Here is a 16,903-nt window from a genome sequence, read left to right on the forward strand (position 1 = left end):
GTTTTTACACTTAAAAGTGTACCAATGGCTACAAGTGAATTTATTTCATCATATCTTGATGCTTGCTTCAATATCTTCAAATGTGGAGCATTTCCTCTACGCACAAGTGCCTCGATCTGCGCAATAGATCTCAGCTATGGCATAGGACCTATTCGCGTTGATCAGGTAACCTCGAAATCTATTGGCCGCCGGGCGCCGCGACCTCATGCGCACGCCCCTCCCCCTCCCCCGTCGTCATGCGCGGGCAGAGCGAGGGCGATCGCGGGCGCGCTCCTCCCTCTGCCCGGCGCCGGCGCGGCCGAGCGCGCCGGGCAGAAAGTGAAACGGTACCTGAGCGGCGCGCGTGCGCGAGAAGTGGGCCGCGCCGGTCGTCAGTCGCATGGCAGCGCTGGCGGGGGAGGGTGCGGGCACGAGCGCGAGCGTGACACGTGGACACTGGCTGCGGCGACGGCGGGGCAGAGCAGCGTCAGAGGCGTGTCCGGGGCAGGCACGGCAAGCGCGCTGCGACACCGCGGCAGGGGAAGAACGGCGCGGGCAGGCATGGTGAGTACGTGAGCAGCGTGCGCTGCCATCGCTTCGACGTTGCGCGCTGTCTTCGAGATAGCCGGCAGTTTAGCGTGCGTGGCCTACACGTGTCGCGTCTCGCTGCATACCCAACAGGCCTCGCGAGAGCAACTAGTGCAGCTCTCTTGGTCTATGCTGAACCCTTGATTTACACTTGCATCAGTCAGAACGGGTGGAAAGCCGCCACGTCAGACTGGGCGGACGTCTGACACCGGTTCCCGCGGCGCGGCCGCCTTCAAGGATCGGTGCACCCGTTCAAGGAGCACGTCGTCTCCGGGTCTCTCTGACAGGAAATGGCCGGTGCCGACGGGGGAAAGTGCCGCGACTACCGCACGCTGCCCCGGGTAGGCTCGTCACGCCGCGTCCGCGCCATACAGCCCAGCCGGCCGACGCTTTCCCAGTCGGGCCTGGCTGTTAGCGCCGCAGCCGATCCTCGTCGGCCGAGATTGAAGAGCCGCTCGAGCTCAGGGTCCCGCCGACAGCGCTGTGCTGGCGTGTCATCGGGCTGGCTGAGAGGAGTTCGGCCAGTGAGTCCTCTGCGGCAGTAATCAAAAAGGTCATGTGTTCACTGAAGGCTGACATCAGCGCCGTTGCCTGATCGCCACTGGTTGACGCTAGTCGACCAGTGGTCGACATCCGCCACTGGTGGTCGACATCCGTTGCCTGATCGCCACTGGTCGACATCCACTATTCTGGTCTTCCCCAGGGCTTGCTCTGTTACTAGATTCATGCCTTTCATCAAACTGCATGCCCCCCCCCCCCCCGTTCATATTCTAGTCCAAACGTCTGTGGACTGGGGCAAGCAGCTGACGAAAGGGACGCTCGCTAAGCGTGAAGCTTGTCTGCAGCACGGTCGGTCTCCTTGTATTGTGGCGTCGGCTTATCGCCGGCTGCTCCAGGGCCGTTGCATTGTGACGTCGCAATGATTATGAACGCTCCAAGCACGCGCATTGTCCGGGGTTGGAAACGGAGACCATTCGCCGCACTAAAAGCTCTGGGATGGCGAGATGCGATGCGTGGATGCCAGATGGGGGAGGGGAAGGGGAGGGGGCGGAATTACGCAGTTCTTGGGCTCGATATGGCAGAAGGGGCAACATTATTATATACATGGCTGCAACGATGTGTTTGTCTGTTGTAAATAACTACAATCTACCTATACACTACTCCATAGTAATGCAGCACTGACTCCACATCAGAACCTGGTCTTCTCATGGGGTTCGAGATGTACGGGCGATGCGAGTCCTGTTGGAGCTCACGTGCGAAGGCGCATGGCTTTTCCGCACCCTTTCCCGCTCCTGCCGGGGAACGGCCTTGGCCTGTCACCAGAAGAAAAGTCGTGAGCAGATAGAGCGGTTAGTTTGATGGAGGTCGACGGGTTTGCAGATGAACAGGTAACGGGCACCGGGTGGCGATGCGTTTCGCCACTCCGGCTGATGCTAATCGATGGAATGCGAACGCGACCAAGGAGCTCTCGGCCAACGCGGAGTGACCTGCATGGGAAATGTGATCGTCTGTTTACTGAATTTGGCGATCTTTCGATCTGGTGATCAAAGTTGTCTCCTCACAATTGCCATGGCTGATGACCGCGTTCCTCGCGTCGAATGGACCCCTTGACCGTTGCCTCCTCACCTCCGCCATCACGTGAGAGGGCGCCCAGCGTTCGGCTTCGTGCATGCGTCCGACACGAGCCAGTGGCCGGCGTGCCGGCCGACTACCGGGGCGCAGCTGGATCAGCGTCCGCGATCCTCCTGCGGCGGCGTCCTCAGCAGACTCAGCCAGCATGCACCCCCGCTTGAGTTATGAGCCCCGTGAGCCCTCCGGCCCTCTGGAAGTGAGCCGATAGATCACCGGCGCGGTGGGGAGCGCCGGAATGACCCAAAAGCCCTCGAACCCCACCGGAAGGTCAAAGGTCACGCTTTGCATCGGCCAAGGTCGCGGCGTTACGAATGACCCACACGATCGAGCGGAGCGGGGCCCCGCCCCTCCCCTTCGCGCGTCACGCCCCTGCCGGAGAGGTGATTGGCCGGAGCACGCCTCCCGTCGCGTCACGACCACGCTGCAGATTCGGCGTGGCGCCGGAAGTGACGCCCGTCCGGTCCCACCCAGCTCCATCAGGTGTCGGCCGGCCCGCCAGCATCCGGGTCGCCCGGCGGCGAGGCTGGAGAGGGCCTCTCATGCACCGCTCGCCTTTTCGGTCGGACATGCGATGGCAGGATTACCGGGTGCATGCTCCCGGTGCGGGTTTGCCGTGGCCTCGTGGGAGGGTCGTGGCGCCACCGCGATCGCCTGACCCCCACCAGCCTCATCACGTGGGGTTTGATGGCCACAAAGTGGGGCTCAAACGAGCTTCCGTTAAAGCGTCAAAAGTCGCAAAAGCTCTGCTTTTGACAGTTAGCCTACACCACAGGTATGGTGTAGTAAAATGATGAGCCGAAAGCAATATTTTGCCTCAAACATAGTTTTTTGCTGGGTATCTGAGCTGTGCCTGGACGACATTTGAGCTTTTTCTCTGTGTCTCTATGGTTTGACCAGATATTCAGAGCTCCGAGACGACAATTGCTGGGATAGGGAGAGGACAAAGACCTTCCAAATAGACAGAAAGTTCCGCTCATGCCTTTCAGAGCGATTTGCGCACGCGTCCGCCTGCAGTCCCTGTGCTGGTTTTCCACCGCTCAGCGAGAGCCCATTAATATCCATTGTATCACGCCGACTGGTGCCGGGTTGCTGGCGCAGCGGCGTTGGATGAGCTGGGTGCTGTTTTCGCTGGTCGGCGCCGGAAGCGGCGTCAGCATTATCTGACCGCGTCCGAGGGACCGGAAGCTGCCTGCTTCCGGACAGCGTGGACTCACGACGCGTCGTCCTGCCATGACGGCGCGTTGTCGCAGTCTGGGTGACCGCCCGTACACGGAGCTCCGTGGTATCTCTCGTCCACAGCTGTGCGGACCGACCGCCGCGCGCAGAGGTCGACATCCGTTGTTGGGGTCGACATCGACATCTGGCGAACCGACGGCTGTCAGTTCGCCAGCGGAGTCGGATCGGTGGGCGACCGGGCTGGAGCTGAGGAGCTCTTGTGTCAAAACGGTACGATTGCTGCGTCCGACAGTTCGGCCTTTCCTACGCCTTCGGTCGACCTTCGCTTCGCCTCCACCAACCAAGCACATCTCCGACGATGCATCGACATTCTCCGTTGATCTTTCGCGATCTCAGAAAGGAAATAGGGCCTCGCCCAGATCTGTCTTCTTTTTTACTCGATGTTCTTGAGTCCATGCGTGGCGATGTTCTGACTTGCGTCAATTCACTTAGCATTGCTGGGTGCACTAACGTTCAGCAATACTGTATTAACTAAATGCGTTGGGGTAAATGCATCAACGATTTCCCTTTCTGTCCCAAGAGTTGCGGAAACTTGTCGCTACGAACAGCAGTGGTATCGAACGCAGTTGAGTACACCAGACACCAAGACTCCTAAATTACAGCACAAATTGTGTTAGGTATTTAGGTCTTCGTTAGCGAAGCTGAGGCGTGCAGCTGATAGCTCAGAGTTTTAAGTGTTTCTGGTCTATTTGAAAATATTTCAGGCACACTCTTCAGATCGTCGGTAGTTGTGTTTAGCGTACTTGAAGTCTGCTGTGCGTTCTGGCAGTTTTATGTGCCTGATTCAAGCTACAATGAAAAGTACCTGCACAACGCCTGCTACGCCTACTACGCTTGCTTACGCTTACGTTCCTACACAAGCCGCATCACGTCGCTAACGTTGGGTCCCATCAGCACCTGGCTGGGGTGCGCCGTGACCTTGACCAAGGTGATGAGGGATGCGTGTCGGAGAGTCGGTTTTCCCCGCTGCCGCTGTCGTCACTGGATCCAAACAAGTCCGGAGAGTACTGGTTATGTGTGTGGGGGGGGGGGGGGAGGTGGGAGGGGGCGGGGAGTCCGAGCCGTATGCGATGCTCTCGCGTCTTTCCCGCCCTGCGCATCACGTGACCAGCCTGCAGGGCGTGCTCTCCCCGCCCGGAGCCCGGTCCCTCAGCGCGAGCTGTCCGGGGGCATTTGGTGACCGTCCGCACGAACGCCCGAAATGTCGGAAGGTCTGACGGACGTCGAACGTGCAAATGTGAGGTGACAGCGCAGCTCCGGCGGTCGGCTGACGGGGGAGAGGTGAGGGGGGGGGGGGAGGCAGCGACCCTCGGGACAGTGAACACACCCCCGGCACACCACACCCACAGAGTGAAGGGGAGGGGCGCATTAAGCCCGCCTGCTGGCTCCAGATCGACCATAGCGACTCTGTGACCCGCAAATATTTGCGGCAACTTCCCAGAGGTGCTGTTTTGCCGACACCACAGGCACCGCATGGGCATGGGTGTGTTGACCTTTGTAGAATACCGAACAAGGGTTCTGCGCCACTCGTTGTGAATTCAACTCCTGACATTTGGTAGGATGGGAGCTGAAATAACGCCATTTTCCCAGCGATCCAATAATTGACTTTCTCCAAGCTGTTTGGTTGCTCAAGTCTTTAAATATGGTTGATTGAGCTAGGTCCATAGGTACAGAAGTTACTTGGGTGGATTGCATGCATTTTGTATATTTAGAAAACCGGTTTACTCGCCACCGCCGACAAGGGGAAGGGTTGAGAGCACAAGCACTTCGCCGAAGGAAGGATTCTCACTGCTTCATCGAACAGACTTATTATGCGATCTTGATCGTACCCGGTATTCGCCTCACAAGTACCCGAGCCTCACTATTGTCCGAAGCAGTGTAAGTCTTCTATTTACAGCTACCCCGTTTTGCAGCGAAACCACGCCACCGCGGCGTTGCTGGCCACTCGTGCCCAGCAGCCGCCGCCCAGCAGCCGCCGCCCAGCAGCCGCCGCCCAGCCAAACCTGATAACCGCCCCTCGCGTAACACAAATATCGTTGGCCCCCCACGGGCTGCCGGCCGCCACCACTCGGTGACACCGACAGAATGCAGGCGGCCCGGCTGTGCGGTCACCCTTTGCCGGGTGCCCCCGAGCTCCGGCTCCGGTGGCGGCGGCGGCGGCCGCCGCGGCTGGGGCGATCCGCGGCGGCGGAGGATCGCGCAGGACGGTCGTCTGGGACAGGCCGAGCGGCGCGGGTTTTCCGTCCGCCGCCGCCGCCGCGCCGCTGCGGGTTTTCCCGTCGGGCCAACGCTGGCCGGCGCTCCGCGAAACTCCGACTAACAATCCGACACCCGGGGACGGCGAACAACGTTCGAACGTACATGGAGCTCTGCCGGCTGACGGAGGCTTCTCAGAACGCCACGGGGAAATTGGAAATCCAGAACTGAAAAACAACTGTGACGTAAGAGTGCAGGCCAAAACTGTCGTGAGGTCTGGCGTGGTATGCATCGTCTATTTAGCTTCCCATCTCTAGATGGCTCACATGGGGCCCGTTGTTTATTTGGCTTTAAAGATAACCTCATGCTCATGCTCTATGTCACAAGCTGCTCTTTACAGCACACATTGAAGTTCATGCTTTTTACCACATTTAATACCACGATCTTGAGATGCACTCTGGTGGTCAGCAGGTACATGCACGCGCGCTGGCCATACGTAACTTGGCCTTACCCCATCCCATTGTGCACACGCCGGCCAGGCGATATTGCCACGCAGTTAACGCCAGCGGCGAGTAAGGTCATAAAGCTTCGGGACCATTGAAACGCTTATTGCAGGGCATGGTGTCTCTGGCCACTTCACCTGGTTTTGTGAGGGTGCATCGGTTGCGCTGCGCCAAATGTTGTACTACGAGCACGAACCCATTTCGTTCTAGTTCGTTCCAGCGGTAATTGTTGAGGCATCCCGGGCCCCATGCAATGTCGGGGATGAAGAAAGCCGCAGGGACAGCCTGTGGGTGTCTCCGAACGCCGCCTGTGCGAAATCGAACCATCAAAATGACAGCTTGAACGTTTAAGAGACACGCATCACTCAGACCAGCTCCCGACTGGGACCCCTAAGGGCGGCTTACACGCACCTGATTGTGTAGGGGACGCGGCACAAGAAAGGGAGCGGTGGGAGGAGGGGAGGGAGGGGGGGCTGCACTCCGTGCCACGCCACCTCCACCACACCGCTGTGTGTGCTGAGCCTGACCGCCCCACTTTCAATCTCATCGGCTCAGCTGGTCCCATAACCACCGCACCGCGGCGGCGGGGGCGGGGGAGGGGGTCTCGCGTGATGGCGTGCGGCCCTGTTGCAAGCCTCGTGCAGACGTATTGCAGCACCGCCAGCCTCCGGACGAGCGTTGCTCGGCTCGGCGTGGCATTGGATAACGCCTTCCCCACACCCATTCGGGGCTGTGCTGGTGACTTGTTTCCCGTATCCGATGACGCCGCAGGACGCCCGGTAGCGGTAGCGCGCCGTGACTGGACGGGGCTGGGTGATTGTCGCGATTTGCCAGCGTCGTTTTGTGATGCATGGACTGCGGCGTGGCCTCCGAGCCCTGGTGCGGATTTGCTTGCTGGCACGGCGCCGGGCTCCTGCACTGACCTGGGAGTGGCTGGCGCACAGTTCCGTGTCTAGCTGCCGTGCATGCGCCGATGCGGCCTAGCGCGCGTCGCGGACTCGGACGCGGCGGTACCCCCGTCCTGCTGCGGCTCGCTCGTCGTCCCTGGCGCCGACCCGCCGCCCCTCCCCGCCCCTGTCCGCCTCCCGAGGTCGACCACGTTCTGTAAATGCCGCGGCGTCAGAGCAGGCCACCCCGCTACACTGTGACCCCTGACCTCTGCAGGTCCTCGGGGCACCCTGACACCTGTCCAGAGCCGGGCCGGTCAGGGGGGGGGGGAGGGGGGCGGGGGCTCAGAATTCTGTTGACGCAACGGCAAAAGTCTGGCGTCTTTGGGCTAGAGGGCATCGACTCGGCTGCCCGGAAAGTTAGTGCCGCCAGACGCGACTCTGGGAGAAGCACGTTGAAGGCATGTTCTGAACACAAGCCTTTGCCTCCAACAGCTCTGTTTGAGGTGACCCGTCAGAGGGCTTCCGCAAAGGCCGGTCAGACCGACCGTCCACCCGCAGCTGCGGCAGCTGACCGCGGGGCGTAATCGCAGACTGCTGGGAGCGGCTGCGTCTACGTAATCTCTTCCAAACACAGGTCCTCGACCAGAGGCGGATCCAGAGGGAGGGGCAATGGGGCCATAGCTCTCCCCCTAGTCGAGGGAGCACCAATATTTTATGGTGAAGGAGCACCAAAATCCGCATTTTGGGCCCACATAATCTTTCATTTCAAGAGTCACCAAATTTCAGGGCACCACAAACGGCCCCGACTCTTCATTTTCCAGGTGGTCCGAAGTTCAGGGCCACCACTGTGAGCTCCAAACCGTTCTTCATCAGAAGTACGAAATTCCAGGGGGCCCCACAACGAAGCGTGGCCCCTCCCTTGACAGCATCCTGGATCCGCTCCTGTCCTCGACTGACCCGTGTGCGTGACGACATCTGCCGTGACCCCCGTGTGTCGTTTTGTACGCAGCAATGTTCCCGGTTATCCTGCTAGTCTCGCAGTGCTGCGGGAGCCACCTAACCCGCTTGTGGCGCGTTATTAAAGACGTGGCGCGTGCTTTTCCACCGGTCAACACAGCTGACCATTCTGTTTAAAGCCCGCGGTCGGGAATGTCCATCGCCCCGGCGGTGCCCTAACCGGTTGGCCTGCCCGCGTCGCGTGGGGCCGGCCTTACTGAGAAGACGGGCAATTCAGAAGTAAAACGTTTTTCCCACGTTCGTAGGAACAGAAAGTACGCGTTGCAGACATTGCAGTAGCCAAGCTTTAAATACAGGGCCGCATTATGACTTTGCCCTTTTGATTTTTAAGCGAAATTGTTGTTTCGTCCCACTGTTCACCCGTCCTTTGTGTTCATTACGCCTGCTAAGCGGGTCTTGTATAGCGTGTTGCTTGGCCCCACAACTCAATCTACGCCGATGCATTTGAGCGGACATTGTTCCCTGATACCGTGCCTTACAGCACTGTGGAAGATTTTACGCGCCGTGCAGTATTCCAACACGGCCCCACGAGCTGGGCTGACCCCGCTTGGCCAGCTGCCAGTGGACTTGCCCTCGGGGGTGGACAAAACAGGTGCCCACCCCGGGGCTATTGCTCTGCGCCGCTGTACTGCAAGTCCTCACCTTTCCACGAGTCCATGAGGCCGCGGCACGCTAACCGTCGCAAACCAGCTGTTGGATCGTTGGTCGGGTTGTTGGCACGCGTCAAGCATTTTGTTTCGCTTGTTATACATCTGTGCGCCCCACTGCACGTGCGCCGTTTTTCAGCGCCTCCCAAGTTACATTGAAATACCCCAATAAAACATGCGTCCGCCATTTTGTGCGGCCCTTGCTCTGCAGTTCTCAAGCTTTTCACGCAAGGATGTAAGAATTTCACGCCAAAGTGGCGAATGTTTTGGACCATCACAGACAGACCTTCAGTAAATGGGGGTCGTAGAAACGACGTCAGCTGTTAGCATGCCAGATGACAAATGCGTTACTTCCGTAGAACCTTACCAATGGCTGCTGAGGAAAACACTGCATGACGACTCTGAATCACAGCGTGAGTGAAAATATTACTGAAAAGGCTCAAATTGAATGCCAGAATTTTAAAACAAATGCGTTGTCGTTGTTCCACGTTTTTACATGACTGACATGATAAACATGTTTCAAGCAGCTCCTTCCCCTTATTTCCCGGTCGGGTCCCCGCTGGTGGTTTTGCCCAGCCCGGCCGCGCGGGCCCACCCAGCCCTCAGCCACTCCGTAATCCCTGCAACACGCGGACGCGACCACCAGCGCGGCGGATTCGGCCTGGATGACGTCACGGCTGCGCGCGCAGTGCCGGCAGTGGCTCCTCCGTTCCGGAGATGCCGCCATTTGGACGGGAGGCTGGGCGGCCGGTGAGTCAGCCGGCCGCCCTGCCAAGCCAAACGGACCGTTCTGCGGGCGAGGTACGATGCCCGCCCGCGCGGCCCAGACCGAGCCGGAAGCAAACCCGGAGGCTAGCCCCGCCGCCGCCGGCAGCGACAGCCGCCACCGCGGCGGTTCGTCACGCACTGACCGCATGCGCCGGGCATGGCAGAACCGGGCCCTGAGCGGCGGCGGCGGCGGCGGCGGCGTTGGTCAGCGAGCCGTGTCGTCGTCCCGGCCCGCGCCCCGCACCCGGCTGACCGGCCACCAGTCCTGACACACTTAAGCGGCCACTCCCGTGCCGCGTGGCGGCGCCGCCTGTCCTGTGACCGAGAAGCCACGAGAGGTCACGGCTCTGGGGCTCAGAAGCGGCGGCGGTTGGGTTACGCGCTACATAACCGAGGTGAAAGATGGCAAGACTGGTGGCCAAGGCAGTTTCAGGACATAATTCATGCATCGCTATTACATAGTCAGGAATGGAAAAATCAACCTTATTAATATTGTAGTCTCGCGAACACAGCGCTTAGCATCAGCATCAGTGCGTGATCAGATCAGCCAAGCCCTCACTGCAAACGGAATCGTTAGTTCTGGTCGGCGCCGCATTGTCTCGGTCTCGGGCTCACGGCACCAGCCGGGCCGGAAGCGGCCTGCCACTGGGTTGCTGGACGCTGCCAGCGCTGGCCCCACTCGCTGCCAGCACCGGCCCCATTCGCTGCCAGCGCTGGCCCCACTCGCTGCCAGCACCGGCCCCACTCGCTGCCAGCACCGGCCCCACTCGCTGCCAGCGCTGGCCCCACTCGCTACCAGCGCTGGCCCCACTCGCTGCCAGCGCTGGCCCCACTCGCTACCAGCGCTGGCCCCACTCGCTGCCAGCGCTGGCCCCACTCGTTGCCAGCGCCGGTCCCACTCGCTGCCAGCGCCGGCCCCACTCGCTGCCAGCACCGGCCCCACTCGCTGCCAGCGCTGGCCCCACTCTCTGCCAGCACTGGCCCCACTCGCTGCCAGCCTGGCCACATTCCACACTGCTGACGGCCACGTTCGCCGTGCTGTTTCCTGACGGCGAATGTCCGCGCGTTGACCCCCACCCACCCCCAAGTCGGCAGTTATTGCGAAACTCTGTGTGCGTGCGATGCAGTTTTAAGACGGACATGTGAAGGCCACGTGTAGATAGCATTCTGGGGATGGCGTGCTATTGGTGCAGAACTCCGTAAGTTGGTTGGTATCAACAGGTATGTGCACAGTTGGCTTTAGATAAATATCCCAGAAGTGCGAATTATCACTCCATACGAATTAATAAAAGATTCAGGATCCCAGAGGATCATTCAGTGAACTTTTACTCTAGATTCCTGATCGTAGGAAATAATTCCTTAATAGTTCGCAGTGTGTCTGCCATTCTAGAGCATCATGGATCCGGATTTCAGGGATCTGAACAGGAGACCCCTTCTGTTGTTTGTTCGCGGCTGTGCTTGGGAAAAGATTATCATTAAAATGAATAATATGATCCGGAAATATCATCTATCTCAGCCCTCAACTTCCATCACTTAACGTGTTTCAATTGCTTGCCAAAGTACGTTGCCAATTTAGCCGACATGAGGCCACTTATTTAACCTCCTAAACGCCGAAACGTGGTTCCTTGCTGGGCTTATTAATTTATTTTAGCTATCGGGAGGCGTTAACGCATGTTTGCATTGATTGCTCGCAGCCTCTGACCCATTGCCACGTTAAACCGCCACATTTGTTTTTATTTGCGCCCTCAACGAAGAAGCAGCATGAGCAGCACGTTGTTTCATTGGCCACTGGCTTACGTCGTGTTAGCAGTCTATTGCTAGCGACCATTCAAGCGTCGACAGATGCCAGCTTTCCATCTTGGTAGCTGTGCTGAAAGCGTGTTGGGAACGGTAAGCATATGTGAATCATGGTCATTCAGTCCAAGACCTTATGTAATCTCCGGGCTCCAGAAGACAGCACTCGAGCTACCTATCATGAAGCTTGAAGAATTTCGCTTTGGCCTCACATAAGCCTTTGTTTTCGGGGAAGGTGATGTCCTTTCCTGACTCTGATGGTGTTCTTTATATGGTATTTAAAGATGATTTCAAAATCCGTTCCCCAGGACGGTTGCTGCTCCTGCCGACCTCGGGTAGAGACGCTTATTCATTGTGGCGGCCGTCCCTCCTGCACAGCCATCTGTCCGTCACAAGTGTGTTCCCTCCCCGACCACCGCCGCCCCCTCCCCACCCCCCACCCCCACCCCCACCCCCACCTCCTCCAGCCACCTGCCGTGACCCGGCCGCGGAGCGCAACTTCACAGATCCGAACAGGCAGGCTGGCTCCTACCGGATCTTAGCCGAATGCCGGGCTCCTGCCGGATCTTAGCCAAATGCCGGGCTCCTGCCGGATCTTAGCCGAATGCCGGGCTCCTGCGGGGTCTTAACCGAATGCTGGGCTGCTGCCGGGTCTTAGCCGAATGCCGGGCTGCTGCAGGATCTTAGCCGAATGCCGGGCTCCTATTGGATCTTAGCCGAATGCCGGGCTCCTGCCGGATCATAGCCGAATGCCGGGCTCCTGCGGGGTCTTTGCCGAATGCCGGGCTCCTGCGGGGTCTTAGCCGAATGCCGGGCTGCTGCCGGGTCTTAGCCGAATGCCGGGCTGCTGCAGGATCTTAGCCGAATGCCGGGCTCCTATTGGATCTTAGCCGAATGCCGGGCTCCTGCCGGATCATAGCCGAATGCCGGGCTGCTGCAGGATCTTAGCCGAATGCCGGGCTCCTACAGGATCTTAGCCGAATGCCGGGCTCCTACCGAATCTTAGCCGTCTGCCGGGCTCCTACCGGATCTTAGCCGAATGCCGGATTCCTACCGGATCTTAGCCGAGTGCCGAGCTCTCACCGGACGCTAGCTAAATGCCGGGCTCTCACCGGACGCTTGCCGAATGCCTTGTTCTCACCGGGCGTTAGCAGAATGCCTGGTTCTCGCCGAGTTTTGGTGAGCTTCTGATCCACCCAAAGCTGGCTGAGCCTTGAGTAGTCATTTCTGGACATTGATGAGACTGAGTGCTTTGTCTTACCAGATGCTTGTGAGTGCTAAGTCTCACAAAAAGTCGCCGCTCGCACCTTCTCACCACAGACGGGTAAGCCCTGACCTGCACCGAAAGTCGTTGAGCACCACATCTCACCGTTCTAGCACTAGCTCTCGCGCTAGACGCTGGATCGTGCGACTCTCACTTGGCGGCGACGGTTTGGCCGCCGGCCGAGAATGCTGTCGGCTCGGCGGATCCCCACCGAACCGGTACGGCGCCGAGCCCCGGCCCCGGGCGGCGAATAACGGCACGCCCCCGCCGTGACCCGCTGTCGAAAGGCCCGAGGAATGCCGCCGATGTGCGGCGGCCGGGCCTCAAGGCCTGGAGAGCGGCGAGGTCGCGACGGCGCCGGCCACAGCCACCGGTGGATAGGCTTGGCCGCCGGCGGCGGGGCGGCCGGACCGGGCGAACAAACAGCGGGCCAGCCTCACGATCAGCTGATCAGCAGGCAAGCCACAGCGAAGTCCGGGGGTTCGAATCTCTGCGGCTGCTGGAGTATTTAATCCGCACGGCACCAGGTCGCCCTGGTCAGTAGTCGGCATTGTCTCTGAGAAGGCTGATGAGTCGTTTTGATGAGATCACTCGCTGAATAGCTCCTCGGTGGGTTACGCAACGCCCTTCTCGATTTTTGATACCCATCTTCTTAACGGTCGGCAAGGCCGTGCCCCCGGTGCTGTGGACGAGTTGTTTCACAAACGGCGTGTGTGCCCCTGGCTAATGACACATTACGCAAGTGGCTCATGAATGAAATGACGCAAGTGCCTATCAAAGCACTGTAATTAACTAGATTTACGCGACGCGCGCATTAGCTTCCTTCCTCGCCAGCTTTTCGACCGCTTTATACCGCAGGTTTGCTGCGATGCTCACAAAGATGTAGACAAAGAACACTCCAAGCATCAGCATATGCTTGTCATCATATCACGCACATATGGATCAGTTTACGCATTGTCTTGTGGAAACAGGACGTGTACAACTCCTCCGCCATCTGTTACCCTGCACGCCAATGGCTCCATTTTCCCCGCTTCAGTTCTTTGCCCTTTTCCCCGCACGTTGTACCCGTGTCACACCCAAGATCCGTCCTGTCATGCTAATCAATACTTCTGACGTCAGTATCGACCGTTTAATGACGTCACACGGCTCGGTTTGCGACAGCGGCGGTCGGGTGCGGCGAGCCTTTGGCGACGGCCTGCGTGGGCGACACGTGCGGGTGTCAGCTGGCCCGACCCCAGCCAGCTGTCGACTGCAAATCGATGCGGACACCCGGCCCCAGCCGTGGCCGGACTTCTAATGCAGCCGCACGTCAGAGGGCGATTAGATAATGATGCATGCGGTGGCGAAGGTGGTGGTCGGTGTGAAGGCTTGGGCTCGTGCCGCAGCGGAGGGGCACGCCTACTGGGCTCTTTGGGTGACATCCAGTTGCTTGTGGACCCCCTTTCCCTGTGCCTCTTTCTACCTCTCTCTTTGCCTCCCTGCCTGCCTGCCTGCTTTTCTGCCTCCCTGCCTCCCTGCCTCCCGGTCTCGCCGCCTCCCGGTCTCGCTGCCTCCTGTCTCCCTGCCTCCCCCTTTTCCTCTCTCCTTCCATCTCCCTCTCTCTCTCTCTGCCCTCTCTCTCCCTCCCCCTCGCTCTCTCCCTCCCTCCCTCCCTCCCTGTCTCTGTTCCCCGACCCTCAGTAGCAATTCAGAACATTGGCTCCCTTTTGGACGGCATCTTCGCACACTTATCCGCGAAGGGGAGAGGTGCGTGCAGCTAATGCAAATCACGCGCGATTTCGTTAGGAACTGCCCGGCACGATACCGCGTTTTTAACTGAGACGTGGGCCCCTGCGGCATCAGTCCGGCCATGGCCACACAACAGCAACGGTCCCCTATCGGCCTTGCACAGCGATGTGGCGTACGACTTGTGATGTGGATTACCACACGCCAGTGTGACATGAACGCCTTTCTCCACCTTGTCAGCCTTAACCGCCTCCGCCAGTTTTCACCTCGCTGGAAAACGTGCGCAGTCGTGCCAGCGCACCTCCACACGCAGAGCACGACGCCTTCTCGACGGACGTCGTTTCTCCGCGACCGGCACGACGTCGAGCGGGTTGTAGGGGAGCACGGCTTTGGCACGGCGAAATCCCAGCGTGCACGACCACCGTCGCTCGCGCGGCACGTCGCCGCCGCAGATCGCCGCCGCGCGCCGCTGCTACTGTCCGCCGGCGACCGGCCCGGTGCATCGCACGCGTTGCAGGCCGTTACGACCTCGTTGGCAGCAGGGAAGCCTGCGTGACGCCGCGTGCCGTGCTCCACCCGGTGTCGGCCTCGCGGAGGCCCGGGCTCATCGCTTCTGCCGGCAGCGGCTGTTGTCTCCTGGCGGAGCGCGACGGCGGAGCGAGCGGCGACGCCGGACCTGTTCTACCCCCCCCCCCCCCCCCCCCTCCGCCCGCCGCCGGTTCCAGGTAGCGGCGGGATCAGGCGGTGGCCAGCCAGTCTGGAGCGGCCGCGGCCGCCCTTTCACACCCCCTCCCCCTCCCCCCAGCCAGTCGGCCAAGGTCCCGCCGCGCGCGGACGCCCGAGCGGCATTTAAACGTGACGTCACACCCGAGAGGCCGCGCTCCGTTAGCCGGCCGCCGGCGGGCTCGTGACGTCACACGTGCGCACGGTCCCATCCAGCGTCAGGTGATGAAGTGGGCCAGTTAGTCTGAGGCTACGAAACAGGTGCATCGATCGTCAGCTGAGCTATGGCGCTGCACTACATGATCTCCAGCGGAGCTCAACGGCAACAGTTGGAACCCGAATCGACCTACTGGCAGGGGATGCTTGTTGAATGTCTGGGCTCGGCCATTACACGCCCTCGCCCCAGTTCCTTCTCCGATAGCGCTGTGCGTGTTATATTTGAGTGTCCCCTGATGTTTGCTGCGTCACACGCTCTGTGAACACCTGTCATGCCCTGTCCTGTCTTCTGATGTTTGCTGCGTCACGCGCTCCGTGAACCCCTGTCGTGTTGTGTCCAGTGCTTCACAGTGAACCTCCTGTTAGCACCCGAGACAAACCATCCGTTGCCTGGCTGCGATCGACAGATCCGCTCCGACGCTGCTCGTGGAGCGTGTAGCCCTGGACTCACCGGCTCAAATTGCTTTATTTACGTCGTGGTTGTTTTGAAGGCATGACAATCATGGGGTGCTATAGAGGCTTTTTGTTCTAGTGTAGTCCATAAAAGCGAGGGCATGTCCCATGAGTGCCTGCGTGAGCGGGCACCGTAACTGCGTGCTGTAGAACAAACAGCTGGAAGAAGACCTGCTGGAGCAGTAATTTGACACATGTGCGCTAGTTATGCAGCCAAGCGGAAATGTGTAAGAACCGACATCGGTTCTATGTCTTCTCATTTTTTTTCCTGGAGTTTAGCCAGGTGTAGTGCTCGTGCGTTAAAGCTTTGCTGACAACAGTTTTTCATGCAGCTGTTTTATTTATTGAGGTCCTGTTCACAGAAGCTTGACGACGCATGACTTGCATCACGGGGCGCCCGCCGGTAGCAGAGCTTACATTATCGGCGCTGTTTGTCGCTTCAAAGCGCCGGTCACTGAGGATCAACAATCACCGAAACACTGATCTCTGCTCACATGGACAAGGCCACACTTTCATGCAGGTCACCTTATTGACAATCTTTTATTCATGTCACAAAGCGGGCGTTCACAAATGCCGTTCCCCAAGTGCTGGCAACCTTTTGCAGCCGGCGGAGATTGGGAACAGCGAAGGCCATTGTTCAGTCTGTCTGCTTCTGATTCAGACTCGCTGCAGGCCCAGGGCTGCGACAGGACAGAGTTGAATGGTCCTGACTCACTGGGATCCTGGTTGCGGCAGCAGGTTTTCGGGTCATCTCACAGCCTATCCGGCACCGACGGCTGGCCAATCGTGTGACCAGGTCATGGCCTCTGATTAATGCACGGTTCTAGCACTGGTTTAGCTCGTTTTGAGTGTCGAGTGGAAAACGTAGTTTTGATCGTTTTGTGATTAAATCATGTACATTTCAACGAAACCAAAGAACAAAGCCGACTTAGATGGATCACTATTTGTAGTGACAACATCCGGTGATAGCCAATATAACGTAACATAATGCATGCATGCAAAAAAACACACACATGTACTTGCGTGATATGTAGGTACATATACTACAGCATACTATGCGTGCATGACATAACATGCCTCGAACCGTGAGGAACATCTGAGGTAGTGCTGAGGCCGAAGTCAGGTCATGACAACGATGCCACCTCTCCGAGCCGGTGCCGCTATGTCCGTGCAAGACATGCTGAAAACCCATAATACCCTGGTCAGGTCCGCCGGCGACAGACGCGGCCGGTTCTTAAAACAGTGGCCTTTCATGTGCTCGGGTGGGTGCAC

At 59.0% G+C, this 16,903-nt stretch overlaps 1 protein-coding gene across 1 annotated transcript in view; it reads left to right on the forward strand.

Annotated features, from left to right (window-relative positions):
- The first annotated feature begins 392 nt into the window (after positions 1-392).
- The window catches only part of LOC119114017 (neurogenic differentiation factor 1), a 54,380-nt gene continuing 37,869 nt past the window's right edge, over positions 393-16,903 (forward strand). The window contains exon 1 of the mRNA XM_037238249.1: positions 393-543. Coding sequence (XP_037094144.1) covers positions 541-543 — 3 coding nt within the window. The 5' untranslated portion in view covers positions 393-540. The remainder of the gene's footprint in view (positions 544-16,903) is intronic.

The sequence above is a fragment of the Pollicipes pollicipes genome, unplaced genomic scaffold, assembly GCF_011947565.3.
Source record: "Pollicipes pollicipes isolate AB1234 unplaced genomic scaffold, Ppol_2.1 Scaffold_7262;HRSCAF=8765_pilon_pilon_pilon, whole genome shotgun sequence".
In the NCBI taxonomy this organism is placed as follows: Eukaryota; Metazoa; Arthropoda; class Thecostraca; order Pollicipedomorpha; family Pollicipedidae; genus Pollicipes; species Pollicipes pollicipes.